The sequence below is a fragment of the Prionailurus viverrinus genome, chromosome D3, assembly GCF_022837055.1.
Source record: "Prionailurus viverrinus isolate Anna chromosome D3, UM_Priviv_1.0, whole genome shotgun sequence".
Taxonomy (NCBI): domain Eukaryota; kingdom Metazoa; phylum Chordata; class Mammalia; order Carnivora; family Felidae; genus Prionailurus; species Prionailurus viverrinus.
The window spans coordinates 76838718-76863064 of record NC_062572.1 but is presented as its reverse complement, the minus strand read 5'-3'; the positions used below and the strand labels follow the sequence as shown (position 1 = coordinate 76863064).

General features: G+C 37.1%; 1 protein-coding gene across 5 annotated transcripts in view; it reads right to left on the bottom strand.

Annotated features, from left to right (window-relative positions):
* Nucleotides 1-24347, bottom strand: part of WDR7 (WD repeat domain 7) — a 363164-nt gene that overhangs the window by 317154 nt on the left and 21663 nt on the right. For all 5 annotated transcript variants that reach the window (XM_047827886.1, XM_047827887.1, XM_047827884.1 and 2 more), the window contains 8 exons: nt 21948-22119; nt 14791-14897; nt 13171-13249; nt 9907-10081; nt 5926-6002; nt 4773-4892; nt 1513-1658; nt 1085-1187 (listed from right to left, as the gene is read on the bottom strand). In XM_047827886.1, the coding sequence (XP_047683842.1) occupies nt 1085-1187; nt 1513-1658; nt 4773-4892; nt 5926-6002; nt 9907-10081; nt 13171-13249; nt 14791-14897; nt 21948-22106 (966 nt within the window). In that variant the 5' untranslated portion in view covers nt 22107-22119. The remainder of the gene's footprint in view (nt 1-1084; nt 1188-1512; nt 1659-4772; nt 4893-5925; nt 6003-9906; nt 10082-13170; nt 13250-14790; nt 14898-21947; nt 22120-24347) is intronic.

The following is a 24347-nucleotide window of genomic DNA, read 5'->3' as shown; positions in this document are numbered from 1 at the left end:
TATCCCCTAGTTTACCTGAAAGTGACTGGCTGGAGAGCAGTAAGTAGGAGTTTAAGTTAGGAGAATAAAGGACAAGATATGGAGCATCTTAACTGTACAAAGATGTATAAATTCCATAAATTCAAAATATTAAAAAAAAATTCCCTTCCCCTCACCATACCTTCACATAAAAATGGAACAAAATGTTCAAAATGAAAAGCTGTGGAAACCCAGAATACAAGTAAAGGAAACTTTATTTTTAAAACCAGATCTTCATCCTTAATGCTCAAAACATCTGGAGATAAAAACCTAGTACTAAGTGCCATTGCATTTCAATTCTAAATTGGTAAGTAGGTTTTTAGAAATCATAATAAATTTTGGTTTTTATAGAGAAAAAAAATCTTTAATTCTAAATTTTTTTAAATGTTTATTTATTTTTGAGAGAGAGAGAGAAAGAGAGAGAGAGAGAACGCAAGCAGGGGACGGGCAGAGAGAAGGGAGACACAGAATCGGAAGCAGGCTCCAGGCTCTGAGCTGTCAGCACAGAGCCTGACGCAGGGCTCAAATTCATGAGCCTTCAAACCACGAGATCATGACCTGAGCCAAAGTCAGCCACTTAACTGACTGAGCCACCCAGGCACCCCTCATTCTTTAATTCTAATGCCTAATAATTTAAATCACTGTATGATTTTGGGGAGAGACAGCAATGCCTATTCAAGTAAGGAACTATTACTAATCAGCAGTATTCCACAATGATCTTAGTCCTCCTAAAATTACATCTGTCACTAAGTTTACAATTACATGACACCATAAAATAAGTTGGTACCACCAATATAAATTTTATCAAAAAGTCATTTCCGATATGTAGTCAGCATAAGATCGTCTGTATTCTTAGAGAAAGGTGAATACTATAAGCATGTTATATGATTAAGATACACAAATTTCAAGATTGTGCTCACCATTGACCATGTTGAAATGTTTTACAACATTTAACACAGTGCCCTCAATCTTTCAAACACTTAGCTACCAAAAGACACCCATAAATGTAGTTGTCAAACATTTTCAATGTCACTATCATGTGTAAAGGGTACCTGAAGAACTTTACCTCTTTATCTGTTCGGTCCAAGAGGCTATGCTGTACGGGAGGAATTAAATTTTCAACTGCTTTCCCTACATCACTGCGGAATGAATCACTAGCTGGAAGGCAACTGAAAATGAAAAAGTTACAACATTCAATTAAAATACTGTCATTAAATATTTTATCATACTATATGATGAAGATTTTTGGACAATGGACAAAATATGGATTTTCAAATTATAGTTAATTTAACATAGTCATTGTCATTAAAATACACTACTTTAAATAAAGATCCACCTAATTTTTGTACTTAGAAGTTAAACTGGAATTATAAATCTAACTTAAGTTCTGAAGTTTGTTATCTGAATTATTTTTACTCTATACATTTTCATACATTCAAGTTATACCCCAAATTCAGACTATATTAAAGTCCTAACTTGTTATTTATTGAGTACCTGGCAGGTAGTCTGTAAATATAACTTTGTCCATTTTCAGTCCAAATGATTACTTTATCTGCTGATACAAAGTCACCTCCAGTCCACGTCTGTCCGTTTTCACTAGGACCTGAACACAGCAAGGAATAATCTCCAGCATCAAATACCTACAAGGGACAAGAAATTCACAATCTAATATAATTGGTATCACTTAAATAAGATACAATGACATTTAAAGTAAAAACAAAACAAGAACTTCTAGAAATGTATTTAACAAACTCAGGCCTTGTAAAGTTCACTACCTCAAGTTAAAGCCATTGTGTCAGTGAGCCCTGGGGCACAGTCACCTTCAGCAGAGAAAACATAAGTAGGTCCCCAGCTGTGTGCCTCTGGGGGGTCAGACACTGAGTAACAAGTGGAGCAGACATACTACCTGTCACAGGGACAGGGAATCCTTCCCCTTGTTTATCTAATGGGAGGAACATTCCATCAAAGAATTCTAGGTAATAGGGAACCAGCCTCTAGAATGCATGGCTATGTTTCCTGTTTCATTTCTATGTTCAGTAACAACATTTCTGATAAACTCAGACATCAGAATACCTCTTTATTAATATGGGAATTACCTTACTTTATTTCATCCAGGTGCTGAAGTACTGTAAATAGGAAGTTAATGGACTCAGTTTTATTATTTAATAATCCTCAAGTATAAAAGTCCCACAAAAAAAAAAAAAGCAGGCATTGCTATATCCCATTTTACAAACAACAAACTGACACAAACAAGGGTTACATCACCTGTTCACGGTCACATGTCTAGTAAGTGCCAGAGCTAGGACTAAAACCCTCATCTCATAATTCCTAGAAGAATTTTTCTACCACTTTCAATATTTGGTGATAGTGTATTTTACAGTGCTAAAAAATTTCCCCAGGAGAAATAAGTAATTCAATGGCCCAGAATTTTTATTTTAGTTTTCTTTAAATAAAAAGCATTCAAATTGTTCATGCACAGCTTTCTTGAAACTGAAAAAATCCCAGCTGAATTTACCAAGAGTGGACATATTTATCATTTATAACATTAACACTACAAGAATAGCCAAGTCCAAGAAAGACTGGAGACCACCCTCCAGCCTTATTATCTATTAAAACAAATTATAAAGCTACAGAAAATAAAACAATATCATACTGATGCATAAACAGAAAAACTAACAAGTTCAGAAACAGATTCCGGTAATTACAGGAACAGAGTATATATTATAAAAGCATCACAATAGAAAAATAAATTATTCAACAAATGGCATCAGGAACTGGGGGCCCATCAGGAATAAAAATGAATTGGATCTACATCTTACAATTTATACAAAATAAATTCCAAATTGAATATTCAAAGGTATATAAAGTAAAACTATACAAATATTAGGGATAATGAAATAAAAAATTTTTAAAGCTTAGCTTATGAAGTGCCCTTTAGAACATGTCACAAATTATATTAGAAACCATAAAAAGAAGGAAAAGAAAAAAAAAGAAACCATAAAAGATGATAATGTAACCATATTAAAACAGAAAACTTCTTTTTGGCAATAAATATCTGGAAAAGTCATTCTAGTTAAGTTACTGGTGCTACCTCAGTTGTTTTACTATGCTTTTCCCTGATGGCTAATGAAGCTGAGCACCTTTCTAAATTTATCACCCATCGGCTTCCTCCTTTCATGAAACGTTTTTGTCCGTTTTCCTACTGGATTGTCTTTTTCTTCTGTTCTCACATGATTGTAAGATGCTTATTACGAACACACGAGAAACTGGTATTAGCACTGCCTCTGGGGAGGACAAGGAAAAGTACCAGGGGAAAAGGATGTATACTTTTCACTGTGTCCTCTTGCACTCTGGTGTATTACCACTTACAAGTGCTTTAAATTTTAAGACGAAGGATCCCATGGAGCTTACTGTAACTAAGCAACTGCTAGCTTCTCCTCTAATCTGATTCCAGGACAGTAGCAGTGGCAAGGATAAGGTTAAGGTAGGTACCACCGGCGGCCCTACTCGGTCCGTCGCTACCAAGCCGGTGCCCTCTGAGGCATATCACATGGTGGCGATGAGAGCAGCCGCTGCAGTCAGGCCGTCTGAGTTGTAACCCAGCAACTCCACAACCACCTGTACAACCTTAGTCAAGCTTTCTATGTCCCCAAGCCCCCAGCGCCTCACCTACAAGATGGGGAAAGTAACAATCCTGCCGTGGCAGACAGCCTCCAAGACTGCCCGGACCTGGTACTCACACCCTTGTGCAATCTTCTCCCCTGAGCACAGGCAGGATTTTGTGACTTTCTAAACAACTGAATGTGGGAGAATAGAGGAGACTGCAGTCGCCAGATCAGGTGGGTCTTGGCTACAATTTCTCTTGCTTGCTCAAGCTGAGGGAAGACCGTTCCCAGGCTGTGAGAGGCCCCCATGGCAAGGAACTGATGCCTCCAGCCAAGTTAGCTGTCGTTAAGCCTTCTAACCACCAAGTGACTATGCCTGGAAGCAGAACCACCCTAGGTGATTCCTGGAACGAGACGGTCATCCTGGCTGACACCTTGACCACAGCCTGTGGGAGACCTTGAGCCACAGCACCCAGCTAAGCTGTGCCCACATTCCTGACTCACAGTTGGGGTGGTGATACATGAACCAGATGGGGGGGTGATACATGTTTATTGTTTGAAACTGCGAAGTTTTAAAGTAATCTGTTATGCAGGATTAGGTAACTAATAGACTTCCCCTCAGGGAGTTGCGAGGATTAAAAGAAATAATGCAGGGAAAGCTTTGAAAACTCTGCTAGGCGCGAGTGGTCAAAACATGCTGGCTCTTTCTCTACTATGGAAATACTGAAGTCTCGCAATGTGGAAGTAATATACTCCTGCCATCAGTAGCTCAGAAGTGATGCCAGATCCAAGAAAGCAGAAGGGAACGGCAACTGGGAATAACAACAAAGACGGGTCAACCTGCAGAAAACTCACCACCACTGCTTACGTTGCACTGAGAAAATAATGACTGAAACAGTAGCAAAGGGAAGAAATTAAGATCAACGGAATAATCATTATTCTGAAGCACTCTATAAACCAAAATACAAAAAGATAACTATATACAGCCAAACCCCAACACCTAAAAATTTGGTATCAAGATCACACATGAATTCCAAATGGTTAAAATATTCTTGCACCAAGCTCTTCCTTATAATTATCTTTGGAAGTTTGATAAACCAACACCTTGAAGGGTAAAAATACAGCTTCTTACTTATGTAGTTATCTTACCCTCCAATATTTGGAGCACACAACCAAAAGCGATCTTTGTGTGAATGCACAAAAAGAAATGCTTTGGCAATTCTGACAATAAATTGGTTTGGATTCCTCCTCAAATATTGGCTCAGTATCCTGAAAAGAGAAAGATTTATAGAACTTCAGGAATGGTTTGGTTGTTGATTAAAATTATCATACAATGATAAATAAAATGAAAGAAAGACATCACTTGGTATATTCATCATTTTAGCCACTTATGTGAGAACCAAGATAATAAAAAGCAGCAAAGATACACTCCAAAAATATCTGGGCACTATGCCTTGCTACAAAGCTATTCAAGATTAAAACACTGATGAGAATCAGAGTGTCATCACTACGACAATAACAGATGATAAAAGTTTGAGTTGATCCTAAACTCTGTATCTGTATGTCCTTGTGGGTTAAAAAAACAAACAGAACAAAAACTGATCACTTCCTCCAGGTCCTCCCAAATTCAACATGTAAAGATTCCCTAGCTCAAGAGATTAGCACCGATACTGTCAGAATATTGATCTGCCTTTCCTACTGACAAAAAGTTACAAGGAATTCAAGCCCAAAGAACAGAGAGAGAGAGAAACTAAAATTGGCTTCACATACTTTTTGTGTTGGTTTACTTTATTTTTTTTTCCCCTCAAGCAAACTATCTTTTAACTTTAATAGAAGCAACTGAGAAAAATCCCAGCTCTTCTAGGTTTCTCTACTTTATATCCTATGCAGTATGTTTCTCTATTTCATGTCCTTGACAGAACAGATGTCTGCTATCAAAAGTGAAAAACATAATGCACTTACAGAGACAGCAGAGTAGGGGATGTTCTAATACTATGGCAATAAGGCTCTCGAAAAAGAATAGCTTTTTCCTTGCGCTTTAAGAAAAAAAGGGAGGGGCGCCTGGGTGGCTCAGTCGGTTGAGCATCCGACTCTTGATTTCTGCTCAGGTCATGATCCCAGGGTCGTGGTATCGAGCCCCACATCAGGCTTCACCCTGAGCATGGAGCCTACTTAAGATATTCATTCTTTCTCCCTCATTCTCTCTCTTTCTCTCTCTAATAAAAAAAAAAGAAAAAAGAAAAAAAGGAGGGGCCTATCATCACTAAAATTGAAGACTGTAAGAACAGAACATTTGCCTCACCTGCATGCCACTTATTTCAGAGGTGACAATCCACACTTTCAAGATGCCCGTCACTGAAAGGGCTACCACAGTATCCTCTAAGTAGAGAGGGACGAAGAAGCCAAGGTTATAAACATAATATGCTTTCTTTCTAAATAGTAACATGGTTCAAGTTAATAAAATTAAGTAATAATGCTTTTCAACTGGCATAAAAACATAATTCAATATTTCATGAAATAAAAAACAGATTTTGAAACATAACAGTTCACAAATTTGAAAGTCAAGGAAAAGTTGTACACAGCTTGAATTCTTTTATTTCTGATCAACTAGCTTTTAATAATTTCAAATGTTCCTGATCACTATGATTACGTGATGACTTAATGAAGGTTTATTCTTCCAAATTCACAATTTGTAATTACTTATCATGGATGAGCACACTCAATTTCTTGAAGACACACATTTCCTCACTTTCCCACCCACCTGCCTGCCTTCTAACATTTTATGACACATTACACCCTCTATAGACTGTGATCAAGAGAAGACATGATATAAAATCTGAATTCATAAGCTTCCAGTAAGAAGCAGTCATAGCTCCATGACAGCATAAATAACTTTGTGAGCAGAGACACTGAAAAGCAGGTAAATGCAGGCTCCAGAAAGAGGGAGATATGTGCTAAAATCACATTTTCTTCACTAACCAATGAACTATGGGTAATTTAACTAATCTGTCTTAAATTCAGTCTGTTTATCTGTAAGCAAATACATGTCCTCTGCAAAGAGTGAAAGTTTGGCCTCCTCCTGGACAATTCGGATGCCTTTTAATCCTTTGTGTTGTCTGATTGCAGAGGCTAAGACTTCTGATACTGTGTTGAGTAACAGTGGTGAGAGTGGACATCCCTGTCTTGTTCCTGACCTTAGGGGGAAAGCTCTCAGTTTTTCCCCATTGAGGATGATATTAGCATTGGGTCTTTCATATATGGCTTTTATGATCTCCAGGTATGATCCTTCTATCCCTACTTTCTTGACGGTTTTTATCAAGAAAGGATGCTGTATTTTGTCAAATTCTTTCTCTGCATCTATTGAGAGGATCGTGTGGTTCTTGTCCTTTCTTTTATTGATGTGATGAATCACATTGATTGTTTTGCGGATATTGAACCAGCCCTGCAGACAAGGTATAAATCCCACTTGGTCGTGGTGAATAATTTTTTTAATGTATTGTTAGATCCGGTTGGCTAACATCTTGTTGAGGTTTTTTGCATCCATGTTCATCAGGGAAATTGGTCTATAGTTCTTTTTAGTAGGGTCTCTGTCTGGTTTTGGAATCAAGGTAATGCTGGCTTCATAGAAAGAGTTCGGAAGTTTTCCTTTCATTTCTATTTTTTGGAACAGCTTCAGGAGAATAGGCGCTAAGTCTTCCTTAAATGTTTGGTAGAATTCCCCTGGAAAGCCATCTGGCACTGGACTCTTGTTTTTGGGGAGATTTTTGATTACTAATTTGATTTCCTTACTGGTTATGGGTCTGTTCAAATTCTTTATTTCTTCCTGTTTCAGTTTTGGTAGTGTACATGTTTCTAGGAATTTGTCCATTTCTTCCAGATTGCCCATTTTATTAGCATATAATTGCTCATAATATTCTCTTATTATTGTTTTTATTTCTACTGTGTTGATTGTGATCTCTCCTCTTTCATTCTTGATTTTATTTATTTGAGTCCTTTCCTTTCTCTTTTTGATCAAGCTGGCTAGTAGTTTATCAATTTTGTTAATTCTTTCAAAGAACCAGCTTCTGGTTTCATTGATCTACTGTTTTGTTTTTTTTTTTTTTTTGGTTTCAATAGCATTGATTTCTGCTCTAATCTTATTTCCTGTCTTCTGCTGGTTTGGGGTTTTATTTGCTGGTTTGGGGTTTTATTTATTTCCAGCCGTTAAGGTGTAAGGTTAGGTTGTGTATCTGAGACGCTTATCTGTAAGCAAATACAAATGAATAACAACAGTATCTAGCTTAATGGGTTGTTATGAAAATTAAGACACACCCCAGATATAAGCATTCATCATATTAATCGAGAGGAGTTATTACTTTTATTAAAAAGAACCATTTGCTGTCTTTAAATAAAAACCTCATCATATTAGACTGTTCTGTAGGCAAGGCAAGGCCCTGGAACACAGTGATTACATGTCCTGACACTGTACAGAGATGCTCTAACAACTGTTCACAACCCCATCAATCCATAGTAAAAGTGGAACATCCTAGCATATCGAAAATGCTCAAATATCCACAGACTAGAATACTATGGCAAATGCAGATTAAAAATTACATATGCTGCAACATTATGATAGTAACGTTTACTGAGCATGCACAGCACCAAAGCTTTCATCAAAGTTATATCCTATCCTGTTCAGACCACAGCCAAGTACATGTGTACCTCATGTGGAAATAGTGCAAAAATTTAAAACAAACGTGCAAACTGCTTCTTTAATTTTTTTAATGTTTATTTGTTTTTGAGAGAGGGCAAGCACAAGCCGGGGAGGGGCAGAGAGAGGGGGTGACAGAGGATCTGAACCGAGCTTTACGCTGACAGCAGAGAGCCGCATGAGGGGGCTCAAACTCACAAGCCGTGAGAACGTGACCTGAGGCAAAGTCAGCTGCTTCACCGACTGAGCCACCCAGGCACCCCAAATATAGTCCTTTTTTCAAAGAAAATGTTGATTATAACTAAGATTAAGGGGAATGCACTAACAAGGAGCTCCCTACTGCCTGGAAAATGAAGAAGGTGAAGGTTAAAAAAATACTTTTCACTGCTGTGTTCAGAAATAAAGCAGTAATTCTCCAATAGGCATTAAAAAGCCTCTACTTGAGGGGCATATGACTGGCTCAGCCAGGTAAGCATCCAACTCTTGATTTCAGCTCAGGTCATGACCTCACGGTTTGGGAGATCATGCCCCTGCATCAGGTTCTTTGCTGGCAGTGTGCAGCCTGCTTAGGATTCTCTCCCTTTCTCTCTGCCCCTCCCCTACTTACACACTCTCTCTCAAAATAAATAAATAAACATTAAAAAAAAAAAAAAGCCTCTACATGAGAAATTCCCACATTAAAGAAGTCTGTTCAATTTTATTTCACTGAACATCTCCCTATTTGACCTGAACCCTCCTTTTTCACTAATACCTATTAACACCCTTCAGAATCAACACTCTTTAACGAGCCTTCGGAAGTGCTGCAAACCCATCCATTCTATGTCCACAGCCACTGCTGCACTTCAGATCTGCACCAGTCACCTGGGGGTACTAAAACCATCTCCCACCTAAACCATTCTCAACAATGGCACCAAAGTGATGTTTAAAACAGAAGTCCCTTCAAGTATTATCATCAGACACCGCCCAACATCGACTGCCAGGGCCAAAAAGCTACAGCTCATGGATCAAATCTAGCCCACTGGCTGTTTTTGTAAATAATGTTTTCTTGGGAGCGCCTGGGTGGCTCAATCAGTTGGGTGTGTCCAACTCTTGATTTCGGCTCAGGTCATGATTCCAGGGCAATGGGATAGAGCCTGCTTAAGATTCTCTCTCTCCATGTGCCCCTCTCCCCCACTCATACTCTCTCTCAAAAAAAGAATAAATTAAATTAAATAACATTTTACTGGAACACAGACAGGCTCATTCACTTATGTACTATCTATGTGCTTTTGTGCTACACTGGCAGAACTGAAACACACATCATATGGCCTGCAAAACCTACAATATTTAGTATGTGGTCCTTTCTAGTACAAGTCTGCCAAACCCAATCTACAGGACTAAACCCAAGTTCCCTAGCTAGCACACAAGGTCCTCCATGATCTGCCCCACCCCCGCCAACTCTGTCAACCTCTGATGCCCCCTCTCCTTCCCTCAAACTTCTTGTTTATGTATTATGCTTACGGTTTATATCACATACGATGCATTACAAAACTCTACAGGAAACCACCCGTCACATCAGGGTACTGAAGTTCCTAAAGGACGCCACACACTGACCTTGTGTTCGATGGGATCGAATAATACTCATGGAGCTAATCCAGTCTGGAGAGATCTTTGATACTAAGGAGTATAACACCTCAAGGCTGGTGGCATCTACAACAAGGATTTCAGGGTAGTGGCCATGGCACAGAAGCCTTCCTTCTTTCTGATTTCCAACAGAAAACTGGTAGAACTAAAAGGAAAAAGAGTGTTAAATATTCTCCTTTACTTGAGAGACTTGACTCACAAGCCCTCATCAAGCTTGTCATGGCGCTCAGTCTCTCCTGTAATATTTCTAGACACAGACTACGTGGTGCAGATTATAAGTTTCTTATATATACACATATTCTTATATGTGTATACACATACATCCATCAGGTTACATTAGTACTTCAAAATATCTGACAAAAATTATTCTTTTCCTAAAATCCTCCCTTTTGAATTCATCATAATTCTTCGTGTTTAATCCCCCTATAGCATCTAAAAAAGGACTACTGAATGAATTCATAAAACACCTCAATACAATCAGCTTTACAAAGCAAAGCAAAAGGAATCTCTTCACAAAGCAAAGCAAAAATATGAATTTTAAGTGAATGGGAATAGGTGGGTATAGACTTATAATTACTAGTTATGACCAAATAAAATTTATTAGATGATTGCTGTTCAAACATATTATAATCAGCAGTGAATTCCGATTAATCCATGTGTTTTATTTCAAACTAGAGCATGAGACAATCACATAAACCATTGTCATAATGTACATTTATACTCTGCGGAAGAAAAATAGAAGAACCAACACAATCATGACCTACATGTTACTCATTCCAAGAGTAACTCAAAAGGAAAAGATGGGTTTCCATCAACCAAAGAGCAGAGGAAGAACAACTATCAAAACAAGACCAACAACTTATCAAAGGACCTGTCTCCCCTTAGCTTAAAAAAAAAAAAAAAAAAAGGTGACTCTTAGTGGAATGATTCTTCTAGAGAATTTCTAGAAGGTGAAATCTAATATCCAAACTATTACTTCCCAAATGATTGGATCTTATACGAATTACACGGGGGCAAGCTAGACTGAAAACAAAGGGCACTGCTATAACCACTCCACCACTGGGGAAATAACTGAGAAACCTGGGTCCAGTCTGCTCCCACACTCATTAGTCCTATTCTCAGGTTCAACACTGCATGTGAAGGAATATGATCTTTCCTCAACTATGGGGTACCCTGTATAAGAAGAATTACAACTTCTTACACAAAAACACTGATCGTGGAGCACATTAACTAAGGACAAGGCAGCATCACTAAAACTCCAAGAGGGGGTCTAATTAAATGCAAACAACCCCAGAGGGTATCCCTAGATCTTAGAAGGTTGATCCAAAAAACACAACACACAATCTGGAGGTCTCAGGACTGCCAGTCACTCAGATGTGATCATGTGACCACAGGTACTCCTGACCCATTAAAGGGGAGGGGTGTCAAGGAGGAAAAGAGGGGTGCAGAGAAGCAAACTTTGGCAATATCCACCTAACATCAGCCGGGACAGACATGTGCACCGTAGTCACTGGAGAAGAGCTCTCCCCTGGGGGCGGGGATATTTTATTGGACTTGCCGGACAAAATGCTTCCCACCTTTTGCTTTCAAGTTATACTCCCAAATAATCTTCTGACCACTAAAATTTAGCTTCCTAGACACTTTCATACTAGCAAAGAAAGTATCCTGAATGGAGAAACAAGTTTTCCAAATATTATGTGATAATTTAATAAGTTGGCATTTCTCATGATTTCAGTACGCGCCAATATTATCAAGGTTTATCATTTCTGCTTATATAAACAAACAACTTGCTCTGGACCTGAGAGGGTGAAGATCACACAGGGATCAATTGTCGCACACTAGTGAATCAGCCAAAGAGCATCTTCTACTTAGAGATAGATGGCTGCCAATTTAAATACAGGGTCCAATATGGGATCTGATAAATAATAGGTACTAAAACTATGTTGAATAAAGATAATTTTTCCTAAAATGTAAACCAAAACTTTTTAAATCATGGAATTATACAATAATCAAAATATTGATATTCAATGAGCTCAAGACATTTACATATAATTTTCCAACAAATTATCTATAAAACCACTAACTGGTATATCATTTACTATCCCTTTTCTCTATATAAACCCTGATGATTCTTCATATCATAAAAAATAATATATGCCCCTTAAATAAAAAGTATACATCCTAACAGCATTGAAGAAGCAAGTTTTAAAAGGTCTTCACCAGATCACGGTCAAAAAAAAGACCTTTATAAATACACAAACCGCCACCTCAGCCCTAAGTAGTTTTCTACGTATTTCACTGCTTCTCTAATCTTTGCTGGCACAAGTTTTCTTTCTCAGCAAATGACGGTATTCACTTGTTTTAAAGGAGGCAGTATGATGTAACAGAAAGAACAGAAAGAGAAACCTGATTTCTGATCCTGGGCCAGGAATGACTCACTGTGAGACTGGGGCAAGTCATTCAATCACTCTGGGTCTCAGCTTCTTTACACGTAAGAGAGTATACTCCTACTTGATTTGGAATGATGTGGGGAGGACTAAATGAAACACCATAAGAGAAATTCCTATACGATATGTGCTCAGTATTCCCTTCCCTCTCCTGCCCCACTGAGAACACAAATCACATTTTCTATAGACTTATGACTTTCCCAACACGCAGCAGGGTAAATGAGGCGTAAACTGAAGCACAAAGAACTTAGCAATTATGAAAGAGTAAGAAAGAATACCAAGAATGTAAGTCAGAAACTATAAATTCCTACGTAAATTCTTGTGTAAGGAAGGCATATGAAATCTCCATTTCTTCAACAGAGTAAAAACGTCAAAAAATGTACCCAAGGGCCAATTGCACAAGCAATAAACAGGATATGATCTGTAAAGTGGGTCGATTTGTGTCAATCATGAATGGAGTTGTGAAGGCTTTAGCATGAAAGAATTTCATTATTTAGGATCTAGAGCACTGAGCCAATTAGTAAAGGGGCTCTCACTGGGGGAACCAGGACGGCCAGAAAGGGCACAAGTGGCTTACCCTCCACCTTTCCCCATCAGTCACCTCTACTTACCCCTACTATACCATCTGATGAGGAACACTTTCACTACCCCAACTGTGGTCTTGTCCCATTCCTCGTCTCCACCCATTTTTCACTTAAAAATATAGGCTCAATGTCTGAAAAACCATTTAATTGCATACCTGTAATAAGTTGTGTTGACTTGGACAATTATAGAAATAGATACTAACCTGTATGCCTGTATGTGTGCAGGCTAATTTTGTAAATTCAATACATCTGCCATCATTCACATCCCAAAGACACATCTCTCTATAAAACAAAATAATAGCTAAATTTAAATCTGATTTTTACAAGCACTGTCCAACTTTGTAGTACTTTAAAATAAATCTTCCATTAAAACTGATATATGTCAGAAAAAGTAACGTATAGTCATTATTGCTGTTCGTGAAAAATTCTGGTCCTCACTCACCATCCCAACCTCCCCTCCAACCTGACCACCCCCACCTAAATCCACATTCTTTCTGGGCACATGGTAGGGCTCCACTGCCTGGCTCCCTTTTGGTTGGGGAAGTCATGTGAGTAGTTCTGGCCACAACTGATGTGAGGGCCTCAAGATCTCTCTTTCTCATCTGCCTCCATTCCAGACAGTGGCTGCTTCTGACAATGGCTGCTCCCTTAACCTCAAAGTCACAATAATAACAAAGCAGAGCCCCAAATGACATATGAGGGTCAAGTGACAAAAATAAGAAATAAGCCTTTAATTTAAACCACTGGAATTTTCCATTGGTTATGAGCATAGCTAGAAAATTTAGCCCAGCACAAAACAAAAATTAAAGTCAACTGAATTCCAAACCTTTGCAAGTTAAATGTAATATTCCAATTTTGGTTCTGCATTTATTGCATTAGCTTTATCAAGTGCATACCAAAGGAAAAAAAAAAGGCTCAAATTTCAAACTAAGGATACAACATTCAAAATTAGAAATATGTCATGATCTTTGAAATACAAAAAACAACATTAATAAAAAGCAACGGTGCTAATATTCTTAGGGTTTTCTTCAAGATGCCCTTTCTTAGATCTCACATGGTGTGAAACAATTTTTCAAAGGATGCTCAGTCTTATTTAGAATATGCATGCTAGTGTGAATTACCCTTTAACTGTCCAAAAGGGATTATTTTTACCTAGAGCTGCCTCTTCTTGTTTCAAACAAGTTACATAAGGTTCTTTTCAAATTCATAAATTATGGGGGATGAAGGGGAGGGAACAACTTCTTAAATAATTCTCTTCCAGGTCCCCAACTCTCTTCAATAACATATTATGTATATAATTTTCTAAGCACCAAAAAAGTTTTAAAAACGCCTGTGAACCCTACAACTACTATCTAATTGCCTCTCTCTCCAAAAACAAGTTATATTCTAAGACTCAGGAACATATATAATTACATAAGTATATTAACATATGTGACATTATATGAACTTTGCATGATTTTATCTTCCAAATTTATTTTAGCCTACCCATCATTCAGGTTCTTTAAAACTCTCAAAGTTGTCTGCCAACTCAGTAAAGATACCACGGAGATTAATGATCAGGCTTTAACCTTCAAGCTATTCTGAATTGCTCAAGAGCAAGGCAAAAACATAATCATAAATTGTAATAAAAGTATTATAAAATCATTAATAAAGAAAATTCACAATTATAAAACCATATTTTAAGTATTGTTAAGTTTAGACAACCTAAGAATTTATTTAAAAGATACTTCACCAGAAAAAAAAAAGCTTCCCTCCTCACTAACACACCAGTACTATTTGCAATAAAGACTTATGAAGAAAAAAGTGAATACAAAAATACTTACCCACTTTCAGACGCACTCACAATATACTGTTTGTCAGTAGAAGCACAAGCTTTAGACAAACAGGTGATTGAGGCTGTGTGACCAAACAACAGTGCTCGAGGATTAACCTAGAAATACACAAGTATGTTGATGCAAGTATCAAATTTTTAAAAATTAATCTGTTTTTAGGAATCCTGTTAAACATTAAATATAAATATAAATATAAATATAAATATAAATATAAATATAAATATAAATATAAATATAAATATAAAATACAGACCTGGTAAGAATTGTTCAGAACACCAAAACCTAAAAGCCACAAAACAGTGAATCCTACCTATTAAATGCTCAACAGTCACCCCACCAGGTAGTTCTAAAGCCAAAACTGGAATGACCAGTAACCAGTAACACTGTTTGCCCAGCATCCTACAGAGAACGACAGAGCTAGGAGCCAAGTGGGCAGTCTTAAGCACTGAGTTATAGAGAACCGAAAAATCAGGTTAAGAATGTTGGTATATAAAATAAAGTAATTTAACCCCACTTATTTTTTAAGCAGTATGTTCACTGACCTGAAAACACATTTAGAGTCTCTAGATTGACACCATCAAAACTCAAAAAATAAGAGGACAGGCACCCTTCCAAATGCTGATAGCAACATTAACTATCAGCAACTAAGAACGACCTTCACAGACTAATGATTTAGTAACAACATAGTGCCTCAGAGGAAGGACAGCTTAATACCCACTATTCTAAACTAATCTGGCAATCAGCTCCCAAATTTATCTACTTTGTGCCAAATGTTACGTTTACTTCAGGTAACTTCAGGGCCTTAGGTTATTTCAAAATATATTTTTTAATTAAATATTTAATACATACAAACATTGATAACATCTGCATATGCTATAAAGAACACATCCTAATTTATTAGTAAAGCTAAACTGTTCAAAATCAAATATTCCACAGAAAGAGTACAGACATTGTTCTATAGTTCTGATATGTGGCAATGGAAGAGATTTTCCAAATAAAATTCATTTTAGTTATCTTTTGTATAATTATAATTAAGAGAAAATTTTAATCTGTTTTTTCCTTAGTTATACAATATGCATTTTTTCCCTCAGAGGCTAAATTTTTATTTTAATTATTTACTTTAAGAATCAATCATGGGGCGCCTGGGTGGCGCAGTTGGTTAAGCGTCCGACTTCAGCCAGGTCACGATCTCGCGGTCCCTGAGTTCGAGCCCCGCGTCGGGCTCTGGGCTGATGGCTCAGAGCCTGGAGCCTGTTTCCGATTCTGTGTCTCCCTCTCTCTCTGCCCCTCCCCCGTTCATGCTCTGTCTCTCTCTGTCCCAAAAATAAATAAACGTTGAAAAAAAAATTAAAAAAAAAAAAAAAAGAATCAATCATTGTTTATAGTTACGAAGGGCCTAGAACATTTTCCCATACATCAAAATTTTTCTCACACATCCAACCCCACCTGCATACAGAGATTGAGTAATCTTCCACTAAAAAATATGCTCTTGGTCAATTATTTAATTTCTCCCAAGAAAATCAACTTTACCAATAGCTTTATTTCAAATGTACATGGCTTTGCTGGAAAATTACACTTTCAGCCAAAACAAGTAACTAGAATTGGACTTTATTCCCACCACAATCTAGAAAAATAAATAAAAATATTTGAATGAAGCATAAAAATCACATGATCATCTCAGTGGGGCAATAAAAGCTTTTGACAAATTCAATATCCTTTCATAATTAAAGACTCTCAACAAATTGGGTATAGAAGGAATGTACCTGTTTTATAAAAGTTATATATGACAAGCTTACAGCTATCATACTCAACAGTGAAAAGCTAAAAGCTTTTTCCTTTAAAATCAGGAACAAAAATATTCACTCTTGCTACTGCTATTCAGCATAGTTAATCCAAAGCAGTTAGGCAAGAAAAAATAAATAAAAGGCATCCAAATCAGAGAGGAAAAAGTAAAATTTTTCCCGTTTGCTGATGATGTGATCCCACCTGTCCTAAAGATACCACTGAAAGACTGCTAGAACTAATCAACAAATCCAGTAAAGTTGCAAGATACAAAATAAACATACAAAAATCAGTTACATTTCTATACACTAACAACAAAACATCGAAAAGAGAAATTAAGAAAGTAATCACATTTACAACAGAATCAAAAAGAATAAAATAGTTGACCCTTAAACTAGAAATCTAAAAAATCTAGAAAAAGACTCTACCAGAACCAAAAAGGAATATAGTACAGTCACAGTACGCAAGTCAAAATACCAAAAAGCAATTGTATTTCTAAATAGTGACAATGAACATTTGTAAAATAAAACCAGAATACATGGCTCTGCCACCCACTGTCATATGAAAGCAAAAAACAAAACAAAACAAAAAAAAACAAACAAAAATGTGTAAATGAAACTATTTTTTACTTCATAAGTACAAAGTTAGTGAAAAAATAGAAAAGTTTTAAGATAATATTTTCATAAATCAACATGTGTCTTTAATGAACAGAAACTTATTCAATTCATTAAAAAGACGTTTTCTGGAGTTTAAAGAAAAAAAAAGATGGCTTTAAGAAGTGGCTCTGAATGACTACGAAATGGCAAGCAGAGGAAGAGTAATCATCATAAACAGATAATCATCCAAAAATACAGCTATGCCTAGTATCAATGCCAAATCACAACTATAAGGTCTTAACATCAAGAAACTACAAGAGAAAATAGGTATTCATATAATCAAAGGAAAAAATACATGGTATATTTATACTTTTCCTTTACCTCACCATTTTCCATAAAAATTTAAGTTAAATCATAGTTTAACATTTCACACATAATCAGTACAAAGAAATATCATAAAATAATCTGTTCAACAATTCATAAAGACCATCCATCCTCAAAGACTACACAGTTCAAAAGTGACAATTATTACGTTATCAGTGGCAAGGCAAGATAACTAGAAATAAAAGATGTGATGTGTCAGTTCTTTTTTTTTAATTTTTTTTTTAATGTTTGTTTATTTTTGAGAGAGAGAGTGCAAGCAGACGAGGGGCAGAGAGAAAGGGAGACACAGAATCTGAAGAAGGGTCCAAGCTCCAAGCTGTCAGCACACACCGCAATGCAGGGCTTGAACCCATGAACTGTGAGATAATGACCTATGCCAAAGTTGGATGCTTAATGGACTGAGTCACCCAGGCACCCCTGTGATGTATCAATTCCTAACAGTAAACAGTAAGATCCACATTCTAATCTGAGACCTTGAGGCTAGTTCATTCTGTAGTTAGCCATCATTCAATATTCCTTTATTTTTAAATCTCCTTGAACTTTTTTTTTCTTTCTACTACCTAAGATACTATAATTACCATTCACTAAATAAAACCTTATTATGTGCAAGTACTGTGATAACTGTTTAATATGCATTCCTTCACAGAATCCTCAACCTTGTGTGGTACACCATATTTTAAATGTGGCAAGACTTAGGCTCAAAATGGTCAAGTACACTGCCCAAAGTCACACAGCGAGATACTAGAGCAGCCAAGGTTCAAGCCACGTTTGCCCAACTCCAAAGGCCAAGCTCTAACCATAACGTTTTACTTCTTTCTTCAACAACGAGGATGATACTATTCTCAGAAAAGATCTGTTTTCCTAACAGAATGGAAGCTTTAAGAAGACAGGATTCAGTCTCATAAATATCCTGTAACTTTTATAGGTAGTGGAGCTTTACAAATATTGCTTATAAGAGACAGTATCTACATCAACAAGTTTCCTCCTTTACTCTGATCACCATCTGTCTAGATACTCACTAGGTTGTCTAAACTGCTTCTACAATTTTCCTCGGACATTTTATTACCACCATGTTAGACCAGGCTGCACTTTTTCACAGATAAAAGGAGATCAAGAGGTGGATGGCACAAATTTAGCTACAGTTTTGAACCCTTTCCTAGAAAAAGAAGAGAAGACACCAAGACTTCAAGAAAAGACACTCTGTGCCTCCCCCAGCCATGTTACATTTCTTCTCATTGGCCCTTCATCAGCATAAAATAGCTGTTACAGCACTCTCAACAATAGCCAAATTATGGAAAGAGCCTAAATGTCCGTCAACTGATGAATGGATAAAGAAATTGTGGTTTATATACACAATGGAGTACTACGTGGCAATGAGAAAGAAAGAAATATGGCCCTTTGTAGCAACATGGATGGAACTGGAGAGTGTGATGCTAAGTGAAATGAGCCATACAGAGAAAGACAGATACCATATGGTTTCACTCTTATGTGTCTTATGTGGATCCTGAGAAACTTAACAGAAACCCATGGGGGAGGGGAAGGAAAAAAAAAAAAAAAAGGTTAGAGTGGGAGAGAGCCAAAGCTTAAGAGACTCTTAAAAACTGAGAACAAACTGAGGGTTGATGGGGGGTGGGAGGGAGGGGAGGGTGGGTGATGGGTATTGAGGAGGGCACCATTTGGGATGAGCACTGGGTGTTGTATGGAAACCAATTTGACAATAAAATTCATATATTGGAAAAAAATAAATAAATAAAAAATAAATAGCTGCTACAAAGTATGACACTAAAGATTGTCCACATATATCAGACACAATAACCAAGCCAATTTTTATTTAGCCTTCATTTTCCCTGGGTAAATAGTCCAATTCCCTTAATGTCTTTCAAAAGATACACTTCTCTCCTAGCCCTACCCCACCACGCCCATTTCTTACTCCCCCCAGTCACTTTTCTCCCTCTTACTTGAACTTAAATAAATATAACACTACAGTAAAATCTATGCAAAAAAAATAAAAATAGTGAAAGAATTGTTTCTAAGCTCTCATAAGTAAGTCTTATTGCTTGTAATCATTCCAGTAAAACGTGGTATGATTTTTTTTCTCCTCACGACTTCACTGCTGATTCATATTTAGTTTACTACCAATCCTGAAGGTGTATCACATCCTGTAATTCTTCTCTCCAGCTACTTTCCAACATGTATACCCAGCCTTTACATGTCATCTAAGTGTACACATCGTTTTTCCAGTTCCAGTGGTTCTGTGCCTGGGTGTGTACTGAAGAACAACAAAAAGGTGGCGCCACACAAAAACGCACACACCGATGTTCACAGCAGCATTATTCAGTATGGCCCAAAGCGCAAATAACCCAAATGTCCGTCAACTGGTAAGTTAAATTTAGTACACCCATACAATCGAATATTATTTGACCACTTAAAAATGTGAAATATAGGGGTGCCTGGGTGGCTCAGTCAGTCGAGCGTCCGATTTCGGCTCAGGCCATGATCTCACGGTTCGCAAGTTCGAGCCCCACATTAGGCTCTGTGCTGACAGCTCGGAGCCTGGAGCCTGCTTCAGATTGTGTGTGTGTGTGTGTGTGTGTGTGTGTGTGTGTGTGTGTGCCCCGCCCCTGCTTGCACTCTCTCTCTCTCTTTCTCTCAAAAACAAATAATCAGTAAAAAATAAATAAATAAATAAATAAATAAAAACAACAATAATAAATTAAAAAAATAAATAAAATAGGGGCACCTGGGTGGCTCAGTCAGTTGTGCATCTGACTTTGGCTCAGGTCATGATATCATAGTTCATGGGTTTGAGCCCCCATGTCAGGCTCTGTGCTGACAGCCTGGAGCCTGGAGCCTGCTTCAGAGTCTGTGTCTTCCTCTCTCTCTGCCCCTTCCCTGCTTGCCCTCTGTTTCGCTCTCTCTCAAAATAAATAAACTTATTAAAAACTTCTTTAAAAAAATAAAATAAAATAAAAAAATAAAATAAAAATATGAAGTATTGATACATGCTACAACACAGTAAACTCTGAGATTTTGTATGCTAAGTAAAAAAAAGCCAGTCACACACACAAACAAAAACACATATTATTCCAGAATCTGAAATGTCCAGAATAGGGAAACCCACAGAGGAGTTACATATGGGACACGGGACCATTTATCGTATCAAATTAACGTCCTTATGTACATTGCACATTGCAAAATGAGACAGAAAAACAGATCAGTGGTGGCCTTGGGAGGAAATGGGGGTATTAGGAATGACAGCTAAAGAGTACAGGGTGCATTTCTGAGGTAATGCAAATGTTGTAAAATTGACTGTGGTAATGTACACTTTATTTTTTTAATTTATTTAAACTAAAAAACAAAAACAAGAAAAGTTCACCCACTTTTCCCACCCCCACCCCCGGCAACCACCAATCTGTTCACTATGAGCTTCATTTTTTAAGATATATGTATTTTTCAGATTCAACATGTAAGGGAGATCATAGAGTTATTTGTCTTTCTCTGTCTGACTTATTTCACTTGGCATGATGCCCTTTGAGGTCCATCCATGTCGTCCCAAATGGCAGGATCTCATTCTTTTTCATGCCTGAATAATACTGCATTGTGTGTGTGTGTGTATGTATATATATATATATATATATATATATATATATATATAAAACACAACTTCTTTAAGAGAGTGAACTATATGATTTTTATCTCAATAAGGCTATTACAAGAAAAAAAAAAAACAAAAAAAAAACCTCAACTTGTTTGCCCTATATTCCATGCCACCTACCACCCCATTTTCTCTGTTACCCTTGACAGAAAAAAATCCCTGGGGAAAATTATCAGAGAGGGAGATGAAAAATATGAGGAAAAAAGGAAAATAAACCCTGAGGTGTTATCCCAGAATTGGAGGTATCAGTGTGAACTCTGCATGCGTATCCCCAACTCCTACTTCCCTGGCCTGTCCACCGAGAAGGCCTCGAACCACAGCACATTGAGCGCTCCATAGTAAGAATGATAAAACGTAATAAATACAATCAAATTTATGCTTTATAAAAAGTTTTGCTCTCTTCAAGACATTCACCTTAGAAGGTATAAATGTTCAAAATCGTTTTTTAATACCTTTCTGGAAACTTCCTTCAGTATGAATAAAAATCTTTTGATAAATCTTAAATGTAACCTATTAACCCACTTAGGGTAGACACAACTGAAAATAGCCAAAAGGCAGCAGAAACCAACTCTGATGAATAATACAAATTAACAATCTACATAATAATAATTTTAGTCACAACACATTTCACAGAAAACATGTTATGAGGCCAAATATTATTCTGGGACTGTTGTTTTCGATTAAGAAGCTCCTTGATTCTAAAAAATACAATATCCATTTCAAATACTCACTTCCAATTCTACTGAGAGATCCCAGAGACATATTTGTCCATCATGGCATCCAGTTACAATCGTGGTCCCGTCGTCTGTTAAAAGTACCGCTGAGATGCAATGTGTTGGTGCTTTGCGACCCCAAAGAACAATGGGTAGGACAAGGCTGTTTCCTGCCATTGTGTTTTCAAACCTAGAAACGTCATAAGAATAATGTCAAATATTATATTATTTCCTTCTAAAACATATACATTTGTATTATGAAGCCAACTTGAACTTCCTGAGTGCCAAGATTCTCATATATATACGACACATCATATATACGACATCATATATATGACACACATAAAGGACAATACATAAAATTCCATTATATATATAAAATATCTCAATTCTCACAATAAATCATGCAGCAAGTACTATTATCACTTCTCTTTCACAGATACAGACAGTGAGTCACAAAGAGTCACAAGATGAAAAGCGAAATAATGGAGCCCAAATCAAAACCCATGAAGCCTGACTTCAGATGCTGTCATCTTATTCATTCTGCTATGCTACCAATGACAAGTGAGGTCTGTAAATCTTGTCAGGTCTCCAAACCAGTAATAAATAGCGATGTTCAAGAAAAAGGTTGTTTCACTGTGTGCTAAACATTAAAAAAGGTATGCTCAGGGGTGCCCGGGTGGCTCAGTCGGTTAAGAGTCCGACTTCAACCCAAGTCATGGTCTCATGGTTCGTGAGTTCTAGCCCCGCATCCGGCTCTGTGCAGACAGCTTGGAGCCTGGTGGCTGCTTCGGATTCTGTGTCTCCCTCTGTCTCTCCCCCACCCCCCAAAATAAACATTTATACACACACACACACACACACACACACACACACACACAAAGAGTATGTTCAAAGGAAAACTCATTCAACTGTATTTATTATGTCTCAAGATCATGAATGTCTTTTACTGTAACTTCCGACACTTGAGGGAAAAAGGATTTCTCTTTAAACTCATTTCTGCATAATAAAAATTTAGTTCTGGTAAAGGGGTTCAAATTTGAGATGAATAATCAATTAGTGTATGTGGGAGTATACCTTTGGCAGGACAGCACACATACAGGGAATTATTCCTTCACATGACAAAATCAAGATCTAGTTGATGAAACAACTAGATTTAAGTGTTATAAACTTGTGTGGCTAAAAACTTAAATACTAGTTCAGAGAAGTTAAAAAGAAATGAAGAATGGACTAATCAAAGAGGGCTCCACAGAAGACAGAAGACTCCACCAGATCTTATGAGACACTAGCGGGTCACCTACAGAACTGACAAACGATCAATCAGAAATGGTCACTGTAGTGATTTTTTCTGCCCCCAATTTTTAAGTGACAACTGATATGTGTGTAACTATAGACTCTTTAGAATGCTAAGATTGTGCTGTCTATGCTGACAGCTCAGAGCCTGGAGCCTGCTTCGGATTCTGTGTCTCCCTTGCTCTCTGCCCCTCCCCCACTCACACTCTGTCTACCTCTCTCAAAAATAAACATTAAAAATTAAAAAAAAAATACATGACTCTTATCAGTTTGTGCACCCCCAAAAAACTTCATCTTTTGTTACAAGTAAAAGGTATGCATTTAAGAAAAAAATTCCAAGTTCACTTCCTATTAATAAAACCTTATACATATCATTTTCACCATTTCATAGGCTACCATGACATAATTATTTCCATATTTCTTTTTTTAATTTCCGTATTCCTACTTGATATTATAAAATGAAACAAAGCACTAAACCAATTTTAATAAATTTGGTACAGCATGTTCCTGGCTGAAAAACATACCCAACAATGACTTTTTCAAAAAGGGAATCTGGAAGGAATTCATTTCTCCATGGTGACAACATTCAGTATTAAATTATATCACCCAAAGATTTCTCTCAGTTAAATAAGCTCACAGCATCAAATGCAATATGTGAAATCTGAAGAGAACATCATTTCTCTAGATATTTGAGGACTTATATCCAACGCATACTGCTTTGCTTAAAGAAAATGCAAACACTGAGACTAAGGACTAAGGAACATGTATGCTATGGGGAGATGTGCCTGCTCTGATGCAACAGAACAGGAAAGAACATTCTGGTATTCAGGTGACAAGGCACTCAAGGAAACCTAGAAGAACAATGCAATTTCAAAGCCCTTAAAACAAGTGAAAATGATCATCCATAACATGATAAAGATATATATTTTAGAACACACATCAATCTCTAACTCAGCTTCTCCAGAAATTATTAAAATAATTACAAAAATCCCCCACATTCTCACAGAAATCAAGAACTGACAGTCGACCAGAATCTGAGAGGAATTCTCATTAAGGGCAATGAAGGGATTTTCATAAAGAACCGGATCAGTTTCCTACAGTTGCCATGACCACAAACTGAGTAGC